A 25795-nucleotide genomic window follows, 5' to 3' on the forward strand; every position below is an offset into this window, starting at 1 on the left:
ACAACAGAAAGAATATCATGATGGAATATAGCAATGTCTAATATACAAAGAAGAAGCAAGATCCTGCAGGGGCAGCACCTTCTTTGTTAAGGACCTTTTCGCCTTGCTATTTGCAGAATGCTATTCTTGGGCTTTTCTTCTAAAACTTTCCACTTACACACTATCTCAAGCTAACAAGCCTGCTAAATTTACCCTCTTTCTTTTCTGGTTTGTTAGTTCCACAAATAAAGCTTTCATTAATCTTAAACCAGTTGAATGCTGAAAAGGCACTCTGGCAACATGTCCATCAAAGTAGTGTTCTAGGCAAAAGTTAACTGGGGAAAATGGTGAGTTTCTCTTTATTGAAACTCTTGGTTGAAATGTTTGTTTAAACCTCTGCCCAATGAAGTGTGAGTAATTACAGAAAGTCTTGGGCTGTAGTGAGATACAGATGTCATTGGATATCATTGTTCTGTTATCATTCATGCCATGGACTTCTCTGCCTGGATAGGAAAAGCTTCAGGAATTATTACAACAGCGTGATGTCCAACAAAGAGTCCATCCAGCCTATAGCAGTTCTGTCCCATGAGATATCTCAGAAATATTGACTTCCGGTTTCGTAGCAGCGAGATCAGTTGAGCCTCGGAGAAGCCTCTCCAGAGGTGAACTGGGCTGCCCCATTGGGGAGATTTTTACATCTCAAACAGGCACCTGGAGAGTGCTTGTCAGCTGGGGATTAATCCTTTGAGGTCACTTTTGTCAGTAGCAGCTGACAGAGGCATATTCAAAAGTATAAGCTAGTGGCAGGACGGAGGCAGAGGCTTAATGGCCGACAAGCTGGGAACTCCGGAATTGCGTAGTGAGAATTTTAATCTTTCTGCTGCTTGAGACGTGATCTACAGCTACATCTGAACTGTGAGTTTAATTGCCAAGAACTGCCAAAGATAGAGGGTTTACATCACTGTTATTCGAAAGGAGTTAAAAAAGGGGAAGAGGAGGGAGTGGTGACCCCCCCCCTTTTTTTGAGCAGCTTTCAACTGTATAGAGACACTTTTTGCTTTTCCCCTGTGGATTAATTTTTATCTTGAAACAGAGGAAATATAGAGTTATCTACCCAGAAGTCTTGGAAGTGGGTACAGCTTTTTGTTCTTTCTTCTCTTTGTTCTTCACTTAAATTTTACTTCTTGGAGATTGAGGATCTGCAGAGCTTTTTTCTATGGGACGTGTTAAACTGGTTGGAACATTAAGCATTTGAGCTGTTACTATATTTGTATACACTGGGAGAAATCCTATTTTTTGTTCCTTTTAATTTTGTTGGAATAAAAGAAGATTGTGAGAAGATCTGTGACTAAATGTTTTGGTTTTGGATTAAGAGGGATCTAGGATGGTATTTTGTCGCGTGAGAAATACTGTGAAGACTTTCCTTTTTGTGATCCTACACTGCCACCTTCTGGACAATTTTTAAATTGGTAGAGATATTAAATTTTTTCTGTTCTATGTTTAAAATTGCTATGGATGGGGGTGATTCATGCTTTTGTTAGCAATAGGGATAAGAAGTAATGGAAGGGGCATTGAATAGTGAACATCCAATATTAATAACTGAAAGAGTGAGGAAATAAGAATTAACAGCTTAAGTTAATTGACGATAGGCTGATTAAAAATAATTGTTTGACTATATAAAGTGTTGCTACTTAAGGATAATGAGTAAGCAAGGGAAAAAATTAGGTTCTTCATCTTCAGCTCCCCTCTCTCCAGCACAGTCTAAATCAACCACGTTAATGGCCAGTGAAATAGATACATAATTGCAGAAAAACTTACAAGCTATGTTCCAGACAGGAATGGAGAAAATTAATCGTACATTAACTCAGGTGGTAAAACAAATGAAGAATTTAAATACAGAAGTGGTGGAGCTTAAAGGGAAAATGAATTATTTCCAGATACAACTGGTTGAAAGTAAATGTATAACCCAGGATATGGCTGAGCAAATTAAGACAGTGGATATAAAGAGTGAGACAGCCATGCAGAGAGTAGAAGAAGTAGCCTCTCAACAAGACACCACTTGGAAATCCTTGATGGGATTAGAAATGGAAAGAGCTGCATTCATGTTAAGATGCCAGAATATAACAGAACATAGAGGACGGAATTGACTGAGGCTCTGGCTGAATTTTTGGAAGAGGAACCAGAGGAAATTGCCAGAGAAATCAATTTAATATACAGAGTTCATTGTATGCAAAAAGAATAATGTGCCAAGAGAAGTCCATATTAAATTCACAAGACGTACAACTGGAGATCACATTTTGAGAACACTGCATGATAAACCACTCAAGATTTGAGACAAGGAGCTAAGAGTCCTGAAGGAAGTTCAATGGAAAATACGACAAAAACGGAAGGAGTATATACCTCTAACAACTAAATTAAATGAAGACTCAATTGCCTTTTGATGGTTAACTCCTGAAGAAATTACTTTTCAGTTTGAAGGACAGAGATTTAAAATTGACTCGATTCACAAGATGGAGAACTTTATGGAAAGATATGGGAAGAAACATAAGCAAGAAGACAATAGGAAAATGAGATCAAAGGCCAGAAAAGGAGCAGAGAAAGACAGAGAAACTTCGACACAAGACTACTCAACAGCATCGGAGGAAGAGGAGGGATCTCCAAAGGCAAAAACGTCATTACAAACCGAAATCACAGAGAGTGACAAGAAGAAATAAAGAAGATAGTAACAAAGAAAGAATATAATGGAGGGGAAACCTATAAAAATCTTTTCAATCAACATTAATGGATTAAACTCACCAGAAAAGAGAAAGAAAACTTTTAAACAATTAAAAAACCTGAATCCAGACATTACCTGCCTGCAAGAAACTCATATAAGAAAGAAAGACCAGCATTATTTCACATGTAAAAAGCTTGGTGATACCTTTTCTACTGCAGATACGATTAAGAAAAGAGGCATAGTAGCTTACATGTCAAAAGAACTGAAACGAAATTTGATATACTCAGCTGAAGATGGTAGACTGCTACTGGTCGAGATTTTTATTGGAGAGAAGCAGATGCTACTGGTAATGATATATGCACCAAATGACCACCAGGAAATTTTTTATCAGAATCTAAATGAAGTCTTGGCAAGATTTGACTATATGGACATATGCTTAATAGGAAATTTTAATGCGGTATTTGACCAAGACTTGGATAGGAAGACAACAAAGAAATGTAAAAATTCAAAAGGCCTTCTCCCAAGATCCTTTTTTAGATTGGCAGAAGAATATAAATTGATTGACGTGTGGAGATTAAGAAACCCAACAGGAAGAGATTATACGTTTTATTCAGACTGTCATAAGTCTTGGTCTAGAATAGATATGTAATGGATCTCAACAAGCCTAGTGCAAGAAGTTAGAGATGTTGATATACTTCCCAGAACATATGCGGACCACAATCCCCTATTACTGAAAATAGTGGACGTACCAAAGAAATTTAGATGGAGACTGAATACACAACTACTGAAGGATAAAAAATTTCTGCAAGATGTCAAGAAAGAAATGAAACACTGATTTGGTTTCGTTTTCCCGGCCATGTCGGACGCTCCGGCCATGTCGGACGCAGGTCCGGGAGGAAACGTCCGAGCAGCCTGACCGGGCGGTTGACTCGCGAGGGTTAACCACCAGGACTCCCAGTGAGGGAGACAGGGTCCGGAGCGCGGTGGGAAGAACCCCCTGAAAGCAATGCAGGGGGTAAATTGCCCATTTGCTCCAACGGAGGCCGGCAGACTTGCGCAGCACATCGCGTGCAGCCGGGCCATGGAGAACGGCAATAAGCAGATTTAAGGTGAAAGCCTGTAAGTAAGCGAATCCCTTCTGATTTCTAAGCGTATGCGAAGGATTGGTGGGAGTTGAAGCTAAGAAGGTGCAGATTTCTTCCCCTTCACGGAGTTTTGGAACTTAGCTTGCGCCCCCCCCCCCTAAGATGGCGACGAGAAAGCAGAGCCCTGCAATGAGTAAATCGGTGATGGCGATGTTACAGGGGAAGGGGGAAACTTTGGAAGAGATGGTCAGACGAGCAGTCTTTGAAGCTGTGCAGCCTTTTGTAGCGAGGATAAACGAAATGGGGCAAAAGGTTGATTCAGTGGAAAGCGAAGTGAAAACCATTAAAGAAACAGCGTCGGGAGCAAAGCAGGCTGCACGCGAAAACGTAGTACTCATGAAAGCAACAAGTAAAGAAGTGAAGCTCTTGGAGAATCAAATAATAGGATTGCAAGTGGACCGTGCCCAAACGGTACTGTGTCTTCAAAATGTAAAAGAGGAGCAAAGTGAAAATTTAAAAGATTCGGTGTCGGGACTTTTGGCGGCATTCGCAAAGGCAACTAAAGAAGAGGTAAAACGATATTTTGGAAGTCCGTCGGACATCTTCAAAGTATGTAATGAAGCATCAGCTGCCTTGCGAGATTATTATTGACTTTTCATCTAAGAAGACTCGGGACACCATCTTATATAATTCGTATAATGTGGACTTGGACTATTTGGGCAACAAGGTTAAAATATTGAAGGATGTTCCATTTCTGGCTCGTAAAAGAAGATTTAAGTACAAAGGACTTGCGGCTTTCCTGAGGAAACGTGATGTAAAATACAAATGGTTGTTTCCGGAAGGCGTTTGGTTCAGATATAAGGATCAAACCTACAAGATTACATCGGAAGTACAGCTGACAGACTTTTTGTTCAACCATCAGGAGTTTCAGCAAGAAGAAAGTTCAAAGTCTGAAGGGGAAAGTGGGGGGGGAGGAGAGAACGAGCGCAGCTATTGTAGCTGCGCAGAGAGAACTCAGACCGAGACGCGGGGGGGGGGGGGGGAGAAGACCTGATCCTGAATATAGTCTGTATTGTATAAGATCTACCAATCTGATAGCATATTAGAAAGTTAACTTTAAAGAAAAATTGCAGCATGAAGGGAATACAAGACATGTAGAGTAGTGTTTTTGTTTATATGTTGCTCTTCCCTTTTCCCCAGTCCCCCCTTTTTTCCCCTATATCTCTGTAGTCCTTTGTAGTTTTTTATGTTAGATATTAAAAATTTTTTTAAAAAAAGAAATGAAACACTATTTCCAGCAAAACATAAACCCTGAAACTCACATCAATATGGTTTGGGATGCAAGTAAAGCATACTTCAGAGGGCTGGCAATAAGGTATGCAGCAAAGCGAAGAGGGGAGAAGCAACGACGATATAAAGGGATAATGGAAAACTTGGAAAAGAAAGAAAAAGATTTTTAAAAAGACCCCTCGAATGTAAGCTTAAAAGGCAATATTAAGATCCTACAAAATCAAGTAAATTTACTATTGATGGAAGAAATTGCACAAAATACTAAATTTGCTAAACAAAACTTCTTTGAACATGCAAATAAATCAGGGAGATGGTTAGCCTATAAAACGGAAAAAGAAAGGAGACTTATCTACTCCTTGTATGACAATACAAAGAGAGAAAAGACACGAAAGGAAGAAATAAAGAAAGTGGTGGAAGTCTTCTATAAACAACTATACAGTAAAGATGAAATTTCAGTAGAAATCCAAAAACAGTATTTACAAAAACAAGAGTTACCTGTTACTAGAGGAAAAAAGGAAAAGGCTGAATGATCCATTCACAGTGATGGAAATGGTGGAGGCAATACAGAAACAAAACAATGGGAAAACTCCTGGACCAGATGGACTTCCAGCAGAGTACTATAAAGCACTAGAAGATGTTATTATTTTACCTTATAAAAATATGATTACCATTGCACTAGAAGAAACATCTTTGCCTGAATCATGGATGGAGGCAACGATTTCATTAATACATAAAGAAGGAACAGACATGAAGGAAGTTAAGAACCACAGACCTATCTCTCTGCTCAATTGTGATTATAAAATATTTGCTACAATACTAGCCGCAAGACTGAAAAAAGTGTTACTTGATATAATACATCCAGACCAGACAGGTTTTATCCCCAAAAGATAATTGAGAAACAATATTAGAATTGCTTTAAATTTACTGGAATATTATGAAGTTCATCCTAAAAAACAAATGGTGATGGTGTTTTTGGATGCTGAAAAAGCTTTTGATAATGTTAATTGGCAATTTTTTATTGAACAAATGAAAGAAATGGAGTTTGGAATGGGATTTATAAAAGCTATTGAAGCTATATATAAGAAACAGAAGGCAAAAATAATTATTAATGATGATCTGACAGAAGCAATATCGATAGAAAAAGGGACAGGACAAGGCTGTCCTCTCTCACCATTAATATTTATATTGATGCAGGAAATATTGGAAAGAACTGTAGGAAAAGACCCTGTAATAAAAGGAACATCCGTCAAAGGACATAAATACAAACTGCAAGCATTTGCAGATGACCTACTATTTATATTAGAGAAACAACTGGGCTCAATAGAGCAACTAATGCAACATATAAAGGAATATGGTTTGATGGCAAGAATGAAGATTAATTATCAGAAAACAAAAGTGATAACCAAAAATATGACTACATTTCAAAAAGTGGAACTAATTAGATTGACAGGATTCCAGTTAGAAAAGAAAGTAAAATATTTAGTGGTGTATTTAACTTCAAAATGCAGTTCATTAATGAAACTGCTTCAAGAAAAAATTAGAGAGGTGGAGAGGACTTCAACTTTCGCTGATGGGAAGGATTGCAACTATCAAAATGAATATATTACCATGTATAGTATTTTTATACCAAATCATCCCCACCTGTATTAATAAAGCATTTTTGAAGAATTAAATAAAGCAATATCTAAATTTATTTGGCAAGGGAAAAAACCAAGAATTAAACTGAAAACGCTTCAAGGCTTGAAAGAGGATGCTGGCTTTGCCTTATCTGATTGGAAAATTTATCATAAAGTGCATTGCCAAATCTGGATGAGGGAGTGGATTCTTTTAGAAAATCAAAGACTACTAGCTTTGGAAGGTCATAATTTACAGTTAGGATGGCATGCATTTGTATGGTATGGAAAAACAACCGGACATAAATATTTCAAAAATCATTGGATAAGGAAATCTCTTATAACAAAATGGGAAGGAATTGTACCATCAATATATTCCAAGATCCCACAATGGGTTTCACCATTAGAAGCGTTCTCTCAGCCAAATGTATTTTCTCCAGATAAGATTATTAGATATAAAGATCTCTTAGATGATAAAGGAGTATTAAAAACAAAAGAGGAATTGCAGAGACAAGGTATTAATCTAGACTGGTGGTCAAGGGTTCAGATTGAATCTAGATATAACAAAGATAAAAATGGGAGGCTTTTACCTAGAACAAAAGGATTTTGAAAAATTATGTGATTCTGATGAAAAACTGATTAAGAAAATGTATTTATTTTTGATGCAAATGAAGACGGATGAGGGGGTGGAAAAATGTAAGACTCTGGCCGTCGTCACACGGCCATAAATTTAGCGTCAAACTAGCGCCATCTCCCGCTGGATTCTCACCTTATTCTGACTCTCTTGCGATTTCGCCATTCTCCCCAATTCACGCTTTGTGACTCTTTGTCGTCTTTATCCACTTCCATGTGAATGCCCTAGATCGACTATGAATGCTTTGCAACACCAAAACGCTCACTCTTCCTGATCATCTGTCTCACCTAACACTGATTCTCCTGCCCTACACTCCCACAAGCCCCAGTGCAACCCACAATTAAGCCTCAAAGTAATTTTTTAAAAAAAACATCAGCCTTATAGCGCTATAATGCTATAGCGCTATTCTGCCATGGGTGGGAAACCTCTGCTACCTATCACGGTTGGCTTTTGGGTTGGCCCAGCACAACATTATAACAGAGGAGTGATATAATGCAAATATGCGGGGAAAAAAATTTAAAAAGGGGGCGGGATATTTAGGGCCCCGTTTCCAGAGGCAGTTTGACTGACCGTCGAATTGCACTTTCCCCTTTTAATGTGACTGACTGGAATCGCAAGCAGTCGTCAAAAGATGGGAGAATCCGTTCTAATAACGATAACAGAAGGAATGATTTCTAGTGCAAAGCTGACGAAATAAGGGCCCGTGTGACAATGGCCTCTACGGTCACAGAATTTAGGATATACTATTGATCCAGTATAATGGAATAAGATATGGAAAGTGAATGTTAAAATAACTAAGTCTGTTGCATTTAAAAAGAACTTAGAGCCAAAACACACGAGAAGAAATATCTAGAATCAGCACGTGTTCTCTTACCTCAAGGTTTGCCAGGATCTGTAGGTGTCCTGGAAGCTTAAAGTTTAGCATTTACAGAGCAGCAGGAAGGGAAATACAGGCACCTGTATTTCCCTTCCCCTTCCTGCTGCTCTGTAAATGCTAAACTTTAAGCTTCCAGGACGCCTACAGATCCCGGCAAACCTTGAGGTAAGAGAACACGTGCTGAATCTAGGTATTTCTTCTCGTGTGTTTTGGCTCTTATATAAGATGTTTTATAGATGAAATTGCTGTACATGGCAGCGATGGACAAACTGACCAGGAAAATAAGAGCACAAGACTCAGAAGAATTGGTTATGGACTGGGAGAAATTTAAAAGTTATTTGGAAAAGAAATGGGACGTAAGGGGGAAAGTGTGGTCATTGGACAACTATTAAAGGGGGAGGTAGATTGTCTTTACCGTTGGAAATAACATTTGGAAAGTTAAAGTAAGTTAATAAAAATAATATTCTTTCTTAGACAATGTATTGGTTAGAAAAATAGATATAATTAGATAATGGGTTGGAAAGCTGTTGGAAGTCTAACAAAAAAAGGGGGGAGGGAGTGGGTGAGGGAAACAGGAATAGGTGGGGTAATAGAATGTATATTAATTAATTTGTATGTTAACTCACCCAATAAAAATTATTTTTTTTAAAGAAAAGATGTTTTATAGATGGTATCTAACACCGGATAGGCTTGCTAAAATGTATAAAAACATGTCAAACAATTGCTGGAAATGTGGGAAACATACAGGGACATTTTATCATATGTGGTGGACTTGTAAAGAGGTGCATAGATTTTTGACAATGGTACACACATTTTTACAAACTATCTTACAGGTTTCAATTCCCTTCAAACTGGAGACATTTTTGTTAAATTGTATGCCAGATGTACTGAACAAAGAACAGAAATACCTCACAGTACATGTAGTAACAGTGGCCAGAATTTTATTAGCATTTTATTGGAAACGTCAAACAATACCTCTGCAAGAGGAGTTAATAACGAAGATAATGGAAAACGTGGAAATGGACAAATTAACCTCATTAATGAAAGGACAAATGGAAGAAGACTTTTCTAATGCCGTAGACCATTATAGTGCTTCTGCACAGTTTGCTGATTGATCATCTTGCTTGATAGACTTTTTTAAACATCAATTTTTTAAACATCAATTTTTCCTAAAGGTTGTATTATTTATAACAAACATTTTGTTACACTGTTGTCCAGCCTTTCCTCTAAGGAGTTCAGGACAGTGGTCATGGTTCCCTCCTCCCTTTTTATTTTCTTAGCACTCCTTTGAGATAATCACACAGAAAGATATTGCCTCCAGCCCAAAAAAGACGATGCCACATTCTCAAGTCTGACAGAGGGACTTGGAACCTTTCTAGATCCTGTTTTTAAAAACTTTTGTAAATGTCATTGGGGCCTGATCCTGCTGGCGACTTTGGCATGGAGGGATGAGGGGCTCCTATTAAAAATGTTGAGTAACATGCCTTGGCTTTTTTTCAGCTATTTTAGCTGTTACAAATGATTGGGGCGCGGGTTAAGACAAGAGTTCTTCATCCTCCAATGCTGCCGTCTCCAGCAAGATTGAGCCCCCAATGCATTTTTAAAAGTGAAAAAAGGCCCAGAAATGGTGCCATATCCCTGAGGCAGATTCAGGATTGTGGTAGCCTCCAATTTGGCCCTCAGTAAACTTTGTGGGAGTTGAAATTCAGCCTCCCAGTCTGAAATTAAACCCCCTAACTACTATGCACACTATTTCATCAAAAATATTCAAAACAAGGGTAGGGGAAGGCATGTGACCACATGTTATTACTAACTGAGTCATATACTTTCATCAACTTGTAATTAATTGGGAGGACATACCAATCTTTCAAAAGTTTTAAGGGCCTATCCCAAAAGTAAGCACATAACATGAATTTGCCTTGCACTGAGGTAGACTGCTGGTCTATCAAGGTCAGTATCTTCTGCTGTGGCTGGCTGTAATCCCCCAAAGTCTTAGACAACGTTCCTTCTCATCATTTACTACCTTATTCTTTAAACTTGACCATTCAGCCATGGTTCTTCCCTCATGTAATGATTATCAGATAGTGTACTAATTATGCAACTGTTACGTGTCATGGAGGTTCCAAATGACACAGACCAGTAGCTATGAAAGGTAAAGTGCAAGTTCTCTTCAACCAATACAATTAGTGTAATACTTGTTTCTCATCCTGCGTATTTTTTACCTAGCCTCCCTTCTAATTATTCTAGTGTTAGCAACTGAAAAAAATTCTAAAGAAAATGGGTATATATATAACAAATACATTATGTTGCTTACATTTAGCATTGAAACAACAGTTTGTGCTAATGTACCTGCTTCTGTAGGTTTGTTTGCCACCTCTTGAGCATCAGGCTTGGTGACCACCATGGAGGTCAGGGGGGTAACAAAATTGAACTTCAAAGAGAATTCCAAAGCTTGAGCTTCTAGGCTTTTCCGCTGATCTTCCTCTGCTGAAACACTAAAGCAGGGAGGGGAAAGACAGCACAGTCTACTTCTACAGTGTTCAGAGAAACAAAACATGTTGAATGTTATGTTTCACAGATTGCATGATAGGTGTTTCCAGGGGTCCTTTCGTAGATAAAGAGCTGGAGGCACGCATTAGCATAACTCATTAGCATAATGCATTAGCATATGCCACACCCCTTGCTATCACCAGAAGTGTGTCATTAGCATAACTGATTTGCATATGCCATGCCCCCTGGCATCACCTGTCCTGGCTGTTTTGGACCCAATCCCGGCCATTCAGGGCCAAAATTGGGCCCAAAATGGCAAAAAGGGGCTGAAAATGGCCAAAAAGGGGCCCAAAATGGTCAGGATTGGGCCGCTGCTAAGTGGAAGAGTGATCCACCACCCATCAGAGGCCCAATCTGGGCCGTTTTGGCCCCAATCCAGGCTGAAACGGGCCCAAAATGGCCGAGAGTCAAGTGGGTGGGGCCACCTGACATGTGACCTCTTTGGGGAACTGCTGGAACTGTGTTCCTGCGCATTCCCCCTCGAAATGAGCCCTGGGTGTTTCTACTCCCCATCCTTGAAAAAAACAGTTTTGGGAAAAATCAGAGGGGAGCCAGGGAAAACCCAAGAGGTGCATGAACGTACCACAATGCTGTAGGGAACCATGGGGAAAAAACCCTTCTACCCAACCTCATTGAACCTGTGGCAAATAACCTGTGTGTAAATGGCCTAGATTAGCGGGGGTGGGAGGGGTCACATGTATTTACATACAGTGGGAAATGAATGCTTATTTATGCAGTTATGTATGAAATCCTTCAAGTGATGCAATCCTCAGAAGCTTTTAGAAAGATGGTTACAGAAGCCAGAGACCTGGACCTGGACAGCATGTGATACAGCAACCTTGCTGAACCTTCACAAGTTTGGGTCTGGAGGGGAGACCTCTGGGGAATCCCCAGCGTATGCCAGCTTGAGTTCCATGATTTAAGAATGATAAATACAACCGATAGCAAAACCATGCTTAAGATTATCTGCTGAGAGAGTAACAGAAGAAGCTGCTGGTGCTTTATATTCTAGACTATGGAACTAATTATTATTATAAATCCTGCATTTATATGACATAGGGAAACACGTAGAGAGAACATACTTATATCTGAGGGTTGTACTATGCGCCTTCTGTATGTCTGGATCTCCTAGGTCATTAAACAAAGTCTTTAATGCATTGTATTATTAGTTTACAAGTTAGCAAAGTCTTGAATGTATTTTATTAGCTTACGATTTTTCTAGCAGTTGTTGTATAGTTAAGTAGGCCCATAATCTCTCGATGAAATTTCCAAAAATGTATTTCTGATGCTGAAACACTTCTTCCTTTTCTGCTACATTTACTTCCTCTTTAAGAGTCAAGTTGCTAATTTGCTGAGAGGGGGGAAAGTTTGATTTATTTGCAACATGAATAAAAGAAGCACATGCTCTTTCATGTATTTTTATACACCAACTAATCTAAAATGAAACGACATATTCAACTGACTTGCAGCAGACATCTATTTTCTGTCTTCGTAACAGAACCCAAAGACTGATCATACACTCCAGGGAATACTGGAGCACAGTAAACTATAAAAACTGAACTTAGAAATTGTTCAGATGGTATTTGGTAAGTAATTGCAGGGGTGAAGTAACCAGAACATTGAGTTGGGCTCAAGTAAACAAGACCTGGCCTATACAATGAAAGTGGCAACTACAGGTTTTCACAGAGGACCACAGAGACTCCTTTTCAAATCAAACATAAGGGCAATAAAACAAATATAAAAACAAAATCCATACAGTTATCCTGAACCACACTTGTGGTACCTAACCACGAGATCTTTCAGGTTAAAATAATCTCATAGTATTGACTAGATAGCCCCTCCCCAGCTGTTTCCAGTGTTGTTTGTGACAATGGGGTACTTTCAGCTTTAGCCTCCATAGTTCAGCTCTACCAGGACTTCTTCATTTTTCTCCAAGAATTCTCTTATGAAACCTTCCTTTTGTACAGTCTGGCTCTCTACATACTTTCCCCTACCCCCCCCCCTTTGTATGGAAATCTGGCTTCTGGAAATGTCCTACCCATTCAGGACAAAAAAAATCTTTAGATCACCTCCCCACACTTTTCCCGACCTTCCTGGTCTTCCTGACAGGCGCTTAGCAAGCATTGTTCTGGTGCTACCCTGCTGTTGTTGAGGGAGCTTCCTAGGAGAAAATGACCAAGCCTATGAACTTTCATATGAAAACTACTTTAACAAATACTTCATACAACCCAGATACAACAATTGTGGAAGCATTCTAGCACTGTAAACTTACATTTTAAACATCTGCCACACAAGCTTAGGATGCTAAGTTTCCTGTGTGGGAAATGTTTAGATTGTATGTAGACTGTGCTTCAAAGCGTATTGCTGTTGTGTATTCTCCATGTAAATAATAACTGGAAAAAATGAGAAAGAACATGGAAATTAGCTAATCTTAAGAGAAATTACCCTTTTCCAGATGTCAGGCCACAACTGTACTCAGCAAACTACACATTGCAATAGTTTCCTGCTAATACAATCTTGATTCTAAAAGATGATTTAGATTTTCAAAATTTTCTGTAATACCTCATTTGTGTTTGCTTTGTGACAAAGTTCACGATAGTGGAGTTTTATTAGCACACAATAAATATTCAAAAGATTTGATTAGTAAATATTTATGTATTTTCTTCAAAACTGCTAAGCATTTAAAGAAATTTTCACAATTATTTGTTATTTTAAAAGCCCAATCCAAATCAGAAATGAGATGAAATAATCAGAAGTCATTGTTCAACAATTATCTGTTTCTTGCAGAAGAAGTTATACTATAGTAAATACTTACTGTTTGAGCTTTAATTTCCACAGGGAAAGCATCAATTTCATTGCCAATCTTCCCAGCTACTACAATCTCGGAGCCAGCAAAAAGCAACTTGAAGTTATTCTGAGTGGTTTCCTGTACTGCGTAGTCAAGATACTTCATTTCAATCCCCTTCAGGATGGGAGTAGCTACTTCATGATAAAAATTCTTTCATCAAACAGAGAGAAGAGGTTACTACAGTATTAAATCTAATTTTCTAGTCATGCTAAACCATTACAGAGATACCTTAATGTATCTGGATGGATTTCCTTTGGGACATGAACTGATGCACATGTATTATGGCCCTACCTGGAGTTGTAGGGCTGCATCTGCATCCTCATATATACGCCGAGCAATTCCTCCATTATCTAATGCCATCTTCTCCAGGAATGTGTAGCTGACATCAAAGCCAAAGCCAAGGCAGTAAAGAAAGTACTTGCCATTATTAGCCAGCTTTATGATGTCTTGAATCTTATGAACATCTCTAACGCCTGTCAAATAGAAAAGGCAAACATGGTGCTATTGTTGGTTATATTAACAACTGGGTTTAATTTGCTGGATTTATAATGAAGAAAGAGACAATTACAGTCAGCTATTAACGAAAATATAAACAGCTTCTGAGATGACCAAAGTGACAAATGCTTTCAGAAAGGAAAAGAGTAAAAGTGAAATGTGTTATTTTTTGGTTTGCCAACTTTTGACAAGTTGGCAAACATTTGTTTGTTTGTTTGCCTTATAGTTCACCTTTCTTACTGAGACTCAAAGCTAATTACATGGTGTAAATCAATACGATCAACAGAATGGGACATCCAGTAAACAATAAGCAATAGGGTTTGGACTGCAGAAACCTGAAACAAAGCGTAAGCATTTAAACATGGCACATAAAATGATGCAGAAATTACAGAGCAGGAGCATACTTACAGCATCAGACAGTACATACAATCAAGACTTTTTCCCAGGGGTGTGCACCAGTAGGGGATACTGGTACCTCTGTACAGAGCATTGGTACCTCTTTATAGAGTATCAGCACCTCTTACGCATTTGGGATTTGGGCTGAGAGGGGAGAACATCATGGGTACCAGCACCTCCTTTCTTAGAAAAAAGCACTGCATACAAGACACAATAGTATAGTCCACTCCACTGTCCCTACCTCTTTAACTAAGCACCCTTCTGAACTGTTTCAGAGGAGTAGCCATAACACAGAGCCAGCGGAAAGCCTGGAACCAAACTTTCTAGGTGAGAGGTACAGCCTTTTCTAATCTGACATCTCATGAGTGGAGTTTTGCAGAATTTGGTAGGTCAGGCACAGCAGAGAAGAATCTGAAGTGGCGAAAGCTGACAGATCCAGTGATGAGGCGAATGATCCTCAACTTTACTGCGTTTTTTGAATGAAGTTCTGTCAGAATGCAGATTTACTGTTTTGACCAATAAAACGATGCTTCATTTGTCATCTTAGTGGTTTTGGGGCATGTGACAAAAATGTAAACTATTTTTGCATCTTTAGTGCACATTATATCTCAAAGAATGCTTTGGAAAGCATTCTTTGGATGCCCATGAGATGTCATAAAAAGTCCATCAATCCCAACCTCTTTGGTCTAGGTCTCTTCTACACAGTGACAGGATTTTGTTGTTTTCCTGCTGCAGCTGCAGCTGCAGTTAAAAGGCAGAAGCAAGGGGTCTTCAACGTGGCAGTCCCTCTCCAATGGGCCACCAGTGCTTTTTCATTTTTTTAAAAAAATGGTAGTCAAATAATGTTATATTAATACACCATTGTACTGATAATTGTAGCAGTTTCACTGAATTCCCAACTTTCATTTTTAAAAAGTAAGTCTATAGCCCCTTCCCTTGTAGAGATATGCCTTTTTCCTTACATCTCTGCAAGGAAAGGTGCTATAGAATTACTTCTTTTTTAAAAAAAAGAAAGCTGAGAATTCAGAAAAATTGCTGTACCTATCGGTAGTGCACATTTTTTAACCTGAATGTTCTAACTGTTGTTCCCTATTGTACTTTGGTCCATGAATGTCCTAGCTATTGATTATATTGTATTTTTACTTGCACTATATAAGCTGCCTTAGATCTCAGAGAGAAAGGGGGACTATTACAGCCCACATCTCTTCCCCCCCCATCTTGGGCACTTGTGCAACCCATCAATTTTTCCTCACTCCCATCCTCTGCAACCTCCTTTATATCCCCCTAGATTCAGTCCCCCTCCCAGATACTTTCTAAGTCCCTATATGTCTTGTGTGTGTCTGTCTTCTTCATCTCAGCAGCTCCATTCTCCTGTTCCTGCCTGGACCTAGCACACAGTTTTCTCCCTCAGTTGGGTCCTCCCAAACAACAACAACAACAACATTCCATTTATATACTGCCTTTCAGGACAAGTTAACGCCCACTCAGCAGTTTACAAAGTGTGTTATTATTATCCTTATGACAATCATCCTGTGAGATGGTTGGGGCTGAGAGAGCTCCAGAGAGCTGTGAGTGACCCAAGGTCACCCAGTTGGCTTCAAGAGGAGGACTGAGGAATCAAACCCAGTTCTCCAGATTAGAGCCCTGCTGCTCTTAACCACTACACCAAACTGGCTCTCTGGAAACACACACACGCACACGCACACACACACACACACACACACACACACACGTGTTGCCTTCTTGTTGCTTACTTACCAGTGGTGGGTTGACCATCTGTTAGCAAAATTATCATTGAAATGCTTTGCTCTGGCAGTAATTCATCAGTGGTGGCTTTGTCCAGTGCATGTATTGCAGTTGTGAGAGCACCACTGATATCGGTTGCTGTAACAGTAAAGAAGATATGATGATGAATTTGATGTCACAGACCACAAGACTGGATTCATTCCTCTGGAATCTTTCAAGTGAGGAGATTTTAATTATGTGGGGAAAAGGGGGGCATATATCTCGTTACCAGAGAGTGTGTTTGAGCCACATGTAGAAGCAAAACAATAAGCACAAATCAGGCCTGTTTCCACATGGAATTTTTTTTTCTATTTCAGCAACTTGAGTCATGGTTTTTTTTGTTTCCACATGTTGTCATCTTCCATTCCCACATCAATCTCAAACAGCCTACTTCCTGCTGAGAAATCCACTTTTTTTCAAACCTAGGGATAAAAGATCCTTCCCAACATAGTATTGTTGGGATTATCTTTTCTATATGTTTAGAAGGGAAGATCTATCTTGTATTTGACAGAAAGGAAATGACTCCTCACTTCTGCATTTTCAGTGAACTGCTTCACTGTCATTGATCACACCAATGAAACTGAGATGGGAGTCAGGGCAATAACAGTGCTCTTATTACATTCTGTTAATGTAAGTGGCAAGTATTTTTCTCTGGTCTCTTGATTAGCATTTGAAAAGTTCCTGAAGTGCTCTCACCTCTTCCCCTAAGCAGTAGGAGGCCAATTAGGTGAGAGATCAGCTGGAAGTTGCTTCTGATCTCCTGCTGGGGAAATTGTTATTATGCACCAAGCAGAGGGGTTGGCGGGGAGGAGGCAGAATCAGGAAATGACTCTCAATGGATCATGCAGGTATAACCTCGAACTCAGAACTTCTGATCTCCCACCCTGGAAACTTTGCTGTGTCCCAGAGTTTCTGAGATGCAACAAATTTAGTGGGGTGGCAGTGATCAGAAGCTCAGCTGAATTTACTTTCATTTCCCCATCCATGCTATCCACTTGGGCTGTTAAGATCTGACTGCTGCTTTTCTCCTCATCCCAAGCTATCAGCATGGGTTACAGAGAAAAGGAGAGGAACAATCTCTTTCTCCTCTTGCTTTTGCAAAGGTAATTGCCTCTGATCTTCCCCTTCCGTATATAGGTATGGAGTGTGTGTATGGATCCCAGCTGATCTCCCAGTCACCTGTGAGTCTGCTTCTTACCAATGGGCAGCTGTTTGAGTTGCTCAATGGAAACTGAACGTGCTTGATTGACTCATAGTCTGATCATAATTGTGAAACAGGGTATGCTCGACTGCTGAACAGGTTTGCTGTGAAATTTGCAGCATCCTTAAGTTTTACCTCCTTGAGCTCTAATGGTCCCAACATATTGTTTAGCCAGCTCCACATTCTCTTCTGTAGCTGGCAACAAAGATGGCTTCCACTCAGCAACGTTTTCACTAAAGAGGATTAAATTAAAATGGTCTTCAGGATTAAGGTCTTTCAGAATTTTTTGGAGTGCCTCTTTAGTCTGTAAATAAATGAATATTACATAATATTCAAGCACGTGATATTCATAACCAGCAACTGATGCCAAAAATAAAATCTGCAACATTCGCGCCTAACATATAACATTTGGAGTAGATCCAGCAATCTGCTAGTGGAGTAGATCCAACAATCCATCAGTGTTCACTTCTGATCTCTGCAAAGTTAATTCCTGGGGATAATTAGCCACATGGATTCAGAAGGACTGCATTTAAGAGGGAGAATGGACAAAATAGCCCTTCTTCTTTCTTCTGCAGGTGCATCTCCACTGAATGAAGTGGGATAAGAGGTCATTTTTCCCTCTTTCCTCCTCATTGAAGGCCCCCCCGCCCATGCACAATGTTTTTTGTCCGTCTGGTGCTGAAACTACAGGAATCAACTTTCTGAGGCTCAGTAGGGACTGCTAGAATGAAGGGAATATGGCCAAATTTCACCTTCTACAAATGTATTGCTGGATCCAGCCTGTTTTGTTTCTGGTGTATAAAAGGTCTTTATGTAGGCAGAGAGATATGTCTGAATGAGCTACTTTTTACATTATAGGTCACAGAACATAATATGCATAGCTTCGGCAGAGTGACTGTCACTGTGGGCTATGATCAGGATGCATTGCGGCTATCAGAATTCTTTGTGAGATAATTCAATATTATCCATCCTGAAATGTCCTTTGTGATGTCTGCGGGGGGGGGGGGGATATGAGAAATTATGTTAAAGCCCATCCTGCAGTAAGAATACTGTTGAAAGGTGGGGTATAAATGCTTAAATAATAAAAAACCAAACATCTCTAGCCTCTAATAAATGACCAGAGGCATGAAGATTTACTGCAGACATGGAGGGGGAAACATGAGGTTTTCTGCTCATGCAAATTTAGCAAAAAAGATAGTGTAGCAATGCAGGCAATGTACTGTTGTATCTACTTCCATCCATCCATCCACAGTTTCCCCAGTGCCAGGGTTACAGAACTGGAAACAATGTGGCCAGCTTGAGCTGAGAGGAAATTTTTAAATAAAGAAATAAATGTAATCTTGGTACATTATGGACACCCTCCCACCCCCTTAAAAAAACATGAAAGTAGGCTGGGCAGGGGAACCTGATATAATTGCAGCAGAGGGATAATATCAAAGATTTTGCCTCCTGCTCCTAACATCTGGTGAGCTTTTAATTAATAACAGTAATTAAAAATGATGATAAATACTATTTGTCTCTGTAGAGTTTAGACTAAACAATTTTCAAATGAGCAATGGCATAAACACAATTAATAAATTCCAGAATACTGTCTGCTTTGAGAAAATTACCTGCTTAATTTTGTTGCCACTCATAGATCCACTCTTATCTATGACGAAAACAATATTTTTGGGAAATATGGGCATTTCACTGGGTGCAAAATAATGTACAAAATATCCGTTAACAATCTGCAACAAAAAAGAATAGTATTATTATGGCCCATGTGTACATCAACACAACAGTGGATACAATGCTTTAAAACAAAATCATCTAGGATATATAATTCAGAGAATGATCTTTAAACCAGTTGCTAAATTTTATGCTGGTATAATTTACTGATAAGATCACACAAAGCTGCTTTATAATGAATCAGATCATTGATCCATCAAGGTCAGTATTGTCTGCTCAGGCTGCCAGTGGCTTTCTCAGGAGGAGATCTTCCATATCATCTACTACCTTAATCCTTTCAACTGGAGATGGTGGGAATTGAACCTCGGACCTTCTGTGTACAAAGCAGATGTTCTACCACAGAACCACATACCCTTGAAGCACTGGTGTAATCTGGATTTATGCTGGTATACCTTGCGTTATGCCATTGTAGGGGCACACTAACACTGTGCTGGTGTGTGTATGTTGCTTGCATGAGATGAAACGGGTGGTGCTTGGGGCATGCCAGGAGAGGAGTGGGGCTGACTCCGTACCATAATCCTCAGTCCCATCCACTAAAGAACCAGGAAAGTGAAATGACAATTTTAAAAAATCTCTGAGAGAAAAATTGTGCATTCTACCATGTTCCAAGCAAACAAAAGCCAGTTTTCACTAGCTCCCTACACCTTTCCCTAAGCTGAGTTTATGGAATATTTGGTGTCACTGCCTAATACCTTGTAAATTGCCCCTTTTTCTGCACTCAGATCTGAACAAATGAACCTGCTTTACATTGAATCAGAGGACCGAACCTGGGTCCTTCTGCATACAAAGCTGTTGCTCTACCACAGAGCTACATCCTCTCACAGCCCTCATGTAATTTGCATTTATGCTACTACTAGCAACAAAGCCCATTCTGTGAAAAAATACAATGGGATCTAAAAAGGGGAGGGCGGGCAGGCAGGCAGGTATTTGCTCCTCCTCCATCACTAATTCTAGCTGGTGAAGGAGGGTGGGTGGGCATTGTCATCTGCTCCATGCTTGATCTGCCCAATTTCAGCCATGTGAAGGGGTGGTGGGCTTTGCTACCTGCTCCATGCCTGATACATGCCGGGTAAAGGGGGAGGCATTGTCTCCTGACTATGGCTGTGCCTGACTATGGCTGGGTGAAGGGGGACAGGCATTGCCGCCTGCTCCGAGCCTGATCCCAGCTGGGTGAAGGGGGGTGGGCATTGCCAACTGCTCCCCACTGGGTGAAGGGAGGAACAGACATTGCCTCCTACTCTGCTCCTGTTCCCAGCTGGGTGAAGGGGGTGCAGGCATTGACACCTGCTCCACTCCTGATCTCAAAAGGGTGAGGGTAGGGGGTGGGCATTGCCACCTGCTCTGCCACCAATACCATCTGGGTTAAGGCAGGGGAGGGCATTGCCACCTTCTCCACTCCTAATACCAGCTGGTTAGGTGGGGGAGCATTGTCACCTGCTCCACTCCTGATCCCAGTCAGGTGAGGGGGGGTGGGCATTGCCATCTGACCTGCTCGAGATCCCAGCTGGGTGAAGGGGGGGTATTGTCACCTGCTCTGCTCCTCATCCCAGCTGGGTTAAGGTAGGGGATGGGCATTGCCACCTGTTCCGCTCCTAATACCTGCTGGGTTAAGGCAGTGAGTGGGCAAAGCCACTTGCTCTGCTTCTGATCCCAGCTGGGCAAAGGGGGTGGGCATTGCCAAGTGCTCCGTTCCTAATACCAGCTGGGTTAAGGTCGGGGGTGGCATTGCTACCTGCTCTGCTCCTAATAACAGCTGTGTTAAGTTGGGAGGGGAAATTTCACCTGCTCCACTCCTAATACCAGCTGGGTTAAGGCAGGAGCGGGCACTGCCACCTGCTCCACTTCTGATCCGAGCTGGGTAAAGGGGGCAGGCATTGCCATCTGATCTGCTCCTGATCCCAGCTGGGTGAAGGGGGGGGTGGGTATTGTCACCTGCTCTGCTCCTGATCCCAAAAATGCTTTTGCTGTGTGGTAATCTTCTGGTTTGGTCACATTTTGTTTTAGTCTTAAATACTGCCCATATGGTAGGTTATATCTTAAGTGATGGAGATGATGAGAAGTGCAGATAAGAGTTGCGATCCTGACTCAGATTCTGAATAATAATAATAATAATGCAGCAATCATTGCATTAACTTATTGGACGTGGTGACATTTAGGACTGACTCAGATTCTATAGGCATCCGTCCCTTTAAAAAGGGAACGGATCGCAACTCTTATCTGCACTTCTCTTCTCATCATCTCCCCATCACTTAAGATATAACCTACCATATGGGCAGTATTTAAGACTAAAACGAAATGCAAAAGAATCCTTGAGCCGGGACTTGTTGAGGAGGGGTTACCCAGAGGAGGTGATCAGAAAGGCGGTTTACAGGGCAGCCCACAAGCAGAGACTAGATCTGTTCAAAGAAAAAAATGTGGAGACAGATTGTTCTCTTAGACGGGCGTTAGATTACACCCATCTTGCGAGGGATATCAGCAAAATTGTTAAAAGGCACTGGCACTCAGTGTGCCATATACCGAGGTGCGCACAACCACCAATTATTGGCTACCGCCATACTGCTAACCTAAAGGATAGGTTCGTTCATCCACGTTTTCATAGCACCGACATTCCTGATTTGAGACCCACCAGACACTTCAGATGTGGGAAGTGCAATGTTTGTAATTTGGCAGCCACAGGACCACTTCTTAGGGTGTCTACATCTGGCTGCGAGATACCTTTAAATCATTTTTCCACGTGCAGTATGAGTGGGGTGGTTTACATCATTGAATGCAGCTGCCCGCGTGTTTACGTGGGAAGCACGATCAGTCCCATTAAAGTGCGCATTCAAGAGCATGTCTCTAGAATTAAAAATAAATATTGTGATGCGCCTCTCACCCAACATTTTCTGGACCACCATAATAGTGAAAGAGAATTTAGATTCTCAGTTCTCCAAGTTCTCAAACGAGACAGTTCCGTGGAGTTGAGTAAAGAGCTACTGAGAAAAGAGGCATTCTGGACATTTGAGTTAGACTGTTTAGGGCCAAATGGGCTCAACAGTCTCATTGATTATTCTGGCTTTGTGTAATCATTACTATTTTGCAAACATTATGGATTCATGTAACTCCAGAAAAGTTATATAGGGACACTATAGCTTTAAGACTTGACGACATCATCTCTTTATATACTCAGCAACATAGCATGTTAATTACCAGCTCTTGACCAAGCATGGATGCGGTTGTGAATTTTGTAAAGCTGGATCGTAGTGAGTATTATTACACTTGGTTCTGTACTGTTGCTTTTTAAGAAACTCAGAGGTCAGGGTATTATGTATTTGATGTTTTTTACAGTAAATTGTTTCCCGCGATCAAGAGGATTGTGAAACACAAAGGTATCCGGAATCCTGTCAGGACATCATTGTTGCTCAGCTTCATCCCGCTGTTGTGGGGATCATCAATCATTGTTATCTTCACCCCCTGAGGATTAAGGGGACACTATCTTCATTCAGTTCATCCCGCAGTCGTGGGGAGCTTCCTTTATTTTCGTCTTTACGTATAAAAGGATACTGAACTGTCACAGATATTTCCATCGTTTATACACAGGACCTTTGAGTTCTATTCCATATTGAATGTACTAATTGATTAAGCTGGGTTAAGGCAGGGGAGGGCATTGCCACCTGCTCCGCTTCTTATACCAGCTGGGTTAAGGTGGGGGATGGGCATTGCCACCTGCTCCACTCCCAATACCAGCTGGGTTAAGGCAGGCGTCAGGCATTGCCTCCTGCTCCGCTCCTGATCCCAGCTGGCTGAAGGGGGGTGTGTGTCTTGCCTAGGCTTCCTTCCATGGCAGCGCCCTCTGGTGGTGCACCAGGGTATAAAGTGAGTTGTCTGAAATATGCTTACTCAATTATATAGTAAGATTCCTGGAGGTATGCCATTGTAGGGCCAGGCTAATACTGTGCTGGTGTGTGCATGTTGCCTGCATGAGATGAAATGGGTGGGCTTGGAGAATGCCAGGAGAGGAGTGAGGCTTACTCAGTATCCTAATCCTCAGTCTAAGTCCCACCCATTTAAGTGCGGGTCGGGCAATTCCTGGAGTTTTTTGGGGTGGGGCGTAGGGAGTGTGGGGTTCAGGGAGGAACCTCAGCTGTGTATAATGCCATAGAGTCCACCTTCCAAGGCAGCTATTTTCTCCAGGGGACTGAGCTCTGTCATCGGGAGATCAGCTGTAATTCCAGATTTCCAGCTACCACCTGGAGGTTGGGAACCCTACACCCATTGAAGAACCAAGAAAATTAACGGACTCAGTATCATAATCCTCAGTCTATGTCCCATCCACTAAAGAACCAGAGAAGTGAAATGACAATTTTAAAAAATCTCAGAGAAAAATTATGCAGTTCATGCAATATTCGATGTCACTGCCTAATCCTTTGTAAATTGCCCCCTTTTCTGCAGTCAGCTAAAAGATGCTCATCACTATGGAATTGTTCATATTTTACCTGAATATCTCCTGCAGCGACACTCCTTTGAACATCATAACGAATGAGAAAATCTCCATCAAGTAAAGTTTCCTCCAGGTCAGGGCTTTTTCTTTGCTGAGTTATTGTTGGTTTAAATGAGACGTGAGCCTGAAAATTAGTAAGAGAAGCAAAATTTCTTGGTCAGTCTTGCAAAAAAGACCCTAGCTCCTGTTTCGATGCACTTCTCCAGACTGTTGGTCCATGCTGTGTACCTTGGTCTCCCCCTGCACCGTTGTGAGGGCATCGCTCAGCTCATTTGTTAGAAAAGTGCTGTCAGTTTCCAGGAGACTTATGCCTTGGGGTTCAAAGATGTGGGTGTCAATCTGAAGAAAACAAGACAAAACATTCAGGATACCTTTCAGTTAAAACAGGGTGCCAGAAGTGGTTTCCACTGCAGTCAGAAGCATCTGCCAAAGTTCGAACTTTGAGTATAAATAAATAAATGTATGAATGGAAAATATGTGGGTGGAGAGTCTCAAATTTATTCTGTGTTAAACTTATAAGGAAAATTCCCTATGAAATTATTGGGGGGGGGGGGGGTAATGTGTTCTTTTTTGTTTTTGTTTTTTTAGATAAAATAATAAAAATGACTAAAAGTATTTTAATTAAAGGCTGGGAAGGAGAACAGTAGGAAGGATTATTTTATTATTATTATTGGTGGAGTTGTAACAAAATGAAAAAACTTCAGCTGTGGAATATGGAAAAAGAGTATGGTATCTTAATTTTATAGTGAAAAATGGAGGGGTAAAGATCTACCTTCAGTGGAAGATGGCATTGGATTGGGAAGATGAGGATCTCAGTTGAGATAGCCAAACTGTCAGTTTTAATTAGAGATAAAATTATTGTTTATATACATGGCAATTTGGGAACCCTTTATGACTTTCTGTGAGAGATGAAGAACAATGAATTAATGATTGATAGTATTAATTTTTAAGAACAAGGATTTGGGAGGTCAAGAGGATAAAATGAGATACATTAAAGGATATTAATTAGGCCACAAGCTGATTGATGTGAATGGAGGAAGTGTTGCAGGGAAAAAAACTGTAATAACTAAAAATATGCCTATTAAATCTTCTCTTTTTGTTTTTTTACTTAGTGGTAGTATGTGTAGGCCATTACAGGCCTTTAGTAATTGTATTATTATGCTTTATGAGTCTCTTTTTCCTCTCTTCTGTACTATCGTTTTAATTTTTCCATAATAAAATTTTTTTAAAAATGTTAAAAGAAGAAGAAGAAGCATCTGCCAAGAACTGACCTGGAAGTGTTTCACCAGCTGCTTGGGCTTGACCTTGATCAGCAGTTCGTACTTTCCCAGCTTCCGTTTGAGTAACTCTTCATAGATCAGCTCAAAGGTAACTTTCCCAGCTGCTGCAACATTGACTGAAACATGGAACTGTTCTAGTTTCCTTCCAGTTGACCTGGAAATAAGAAAACTATCACATAGGCCTTACTTAGATAGTGACTTCTCAGCTCATCTTCAAATGTGTCTTCCATATTTGCATTTATACTCTGCCAAAAGGTTGCTCAAAAGCTTTCGGGATGTAGCCTTAGTTACTAGGGTGTCCAACTTGGGAATTCCTGAAGATTTGTGGGTGGAGCCTGGGGAGTGTGGAGTTTGGGGGAAGGAGGGAGTTCAGTGGGGATGTGATTCCATACCTTTCAGTTCTACCATTTCCTCCAGGGGAACTGATCTCTGTAATTTGGCAATTAGATATTAGCCTATCACTCTAATGCATAATGCCCTTTCAAGAGACAGAAATAGGGAAATTGTACAGTGGTTCAAATTCATGCTGCAGTTTTGTACTCATCTGTCAAGGACAATGGAAACTCAGCATCCCAAACTAAAGTAAACCAGGTGAGCAGATTGCCATAGTTTTTTCAGTGTACGGGCTGAGCCTACAACTCTTTTGTCTGTAAAAAAAACTTAACCCCAGATTTCAACTCTCCCTTTTAGACAACTTCCAGTCACTTCCAATACAAAGTTGTATAGTTAAAACAGCTTACTGAAAGAGAGGAAGCATGTGAAAAAAATCCAGCCAGGCCATGACTTTTGAGGTTCTTTCTTTGTACCACAAAATTCCCATGCTATAGACTCTATTTCT

At 40.5% G+C, this 25795-nt stretch overlaps 1 protein-coding gene across 2 annotated transcripts in view; it reads right to left on the minus strand.

The window, feature by feature from the left end:
* The window catches only part of ITIH4 (inter-alpha-trypsin inhibitor heavy chain 4), a 46388-nt gene that overhangs the window by 15171 nt on the left and 5422 nt on the right, over nt 1–25795 (minus strand). For both annotated transcript variants that reach the window (XM_054975963.1, XM_054975962.1), the window contains exons 4-13: nt 24949–25111; nt 23906–24016; nt 23673–23801; nt 19080–19196; nt 17605–17773; nt 16242–16367; nt 13884–14065; nt 13560–13742; nt 11956–12095; nt 10544–10689 (exon numbers count right to left, since the gene is read on the minus strand). In XM_054975963.1, coding sequence (XP_054831938.1) covers nt 10544–10689; nt 11956–12095; nt 13560–13742; nt 13884–14065; nt 16242–16367; nt 17605–17773; nt 19080–19196; nt 23673–23801; nt 23906–24016; nt 24949–25111 — 1466 coding nt within the window. The remainder of the gene's footprint in view (nt 1–10543; nt 10690–11955; nt 12096–13559; nt 13743–13883; nt 14066–16241; nt 16368–17604; nt 17774–19079; nt 19197–23672; nt 23802–23905; nt 24017–24948; nt 25112–25795) is intronic.

This window comes from Eublepharis macularius, chromosome 4 (genome assembly GCF_028583425.1).
Source record: "Eublepharis macularius isolate TG4126 chromosome 4, MPM_Emac_v1.0, whole genome shotgun sequence".
NCBI classification, from domain to species: Eukaryota; Metazoa; Chordata; class Lepidosauria; order Squamata; family Eublepharidae; genus Eublepharis; species Eublepharis macularius.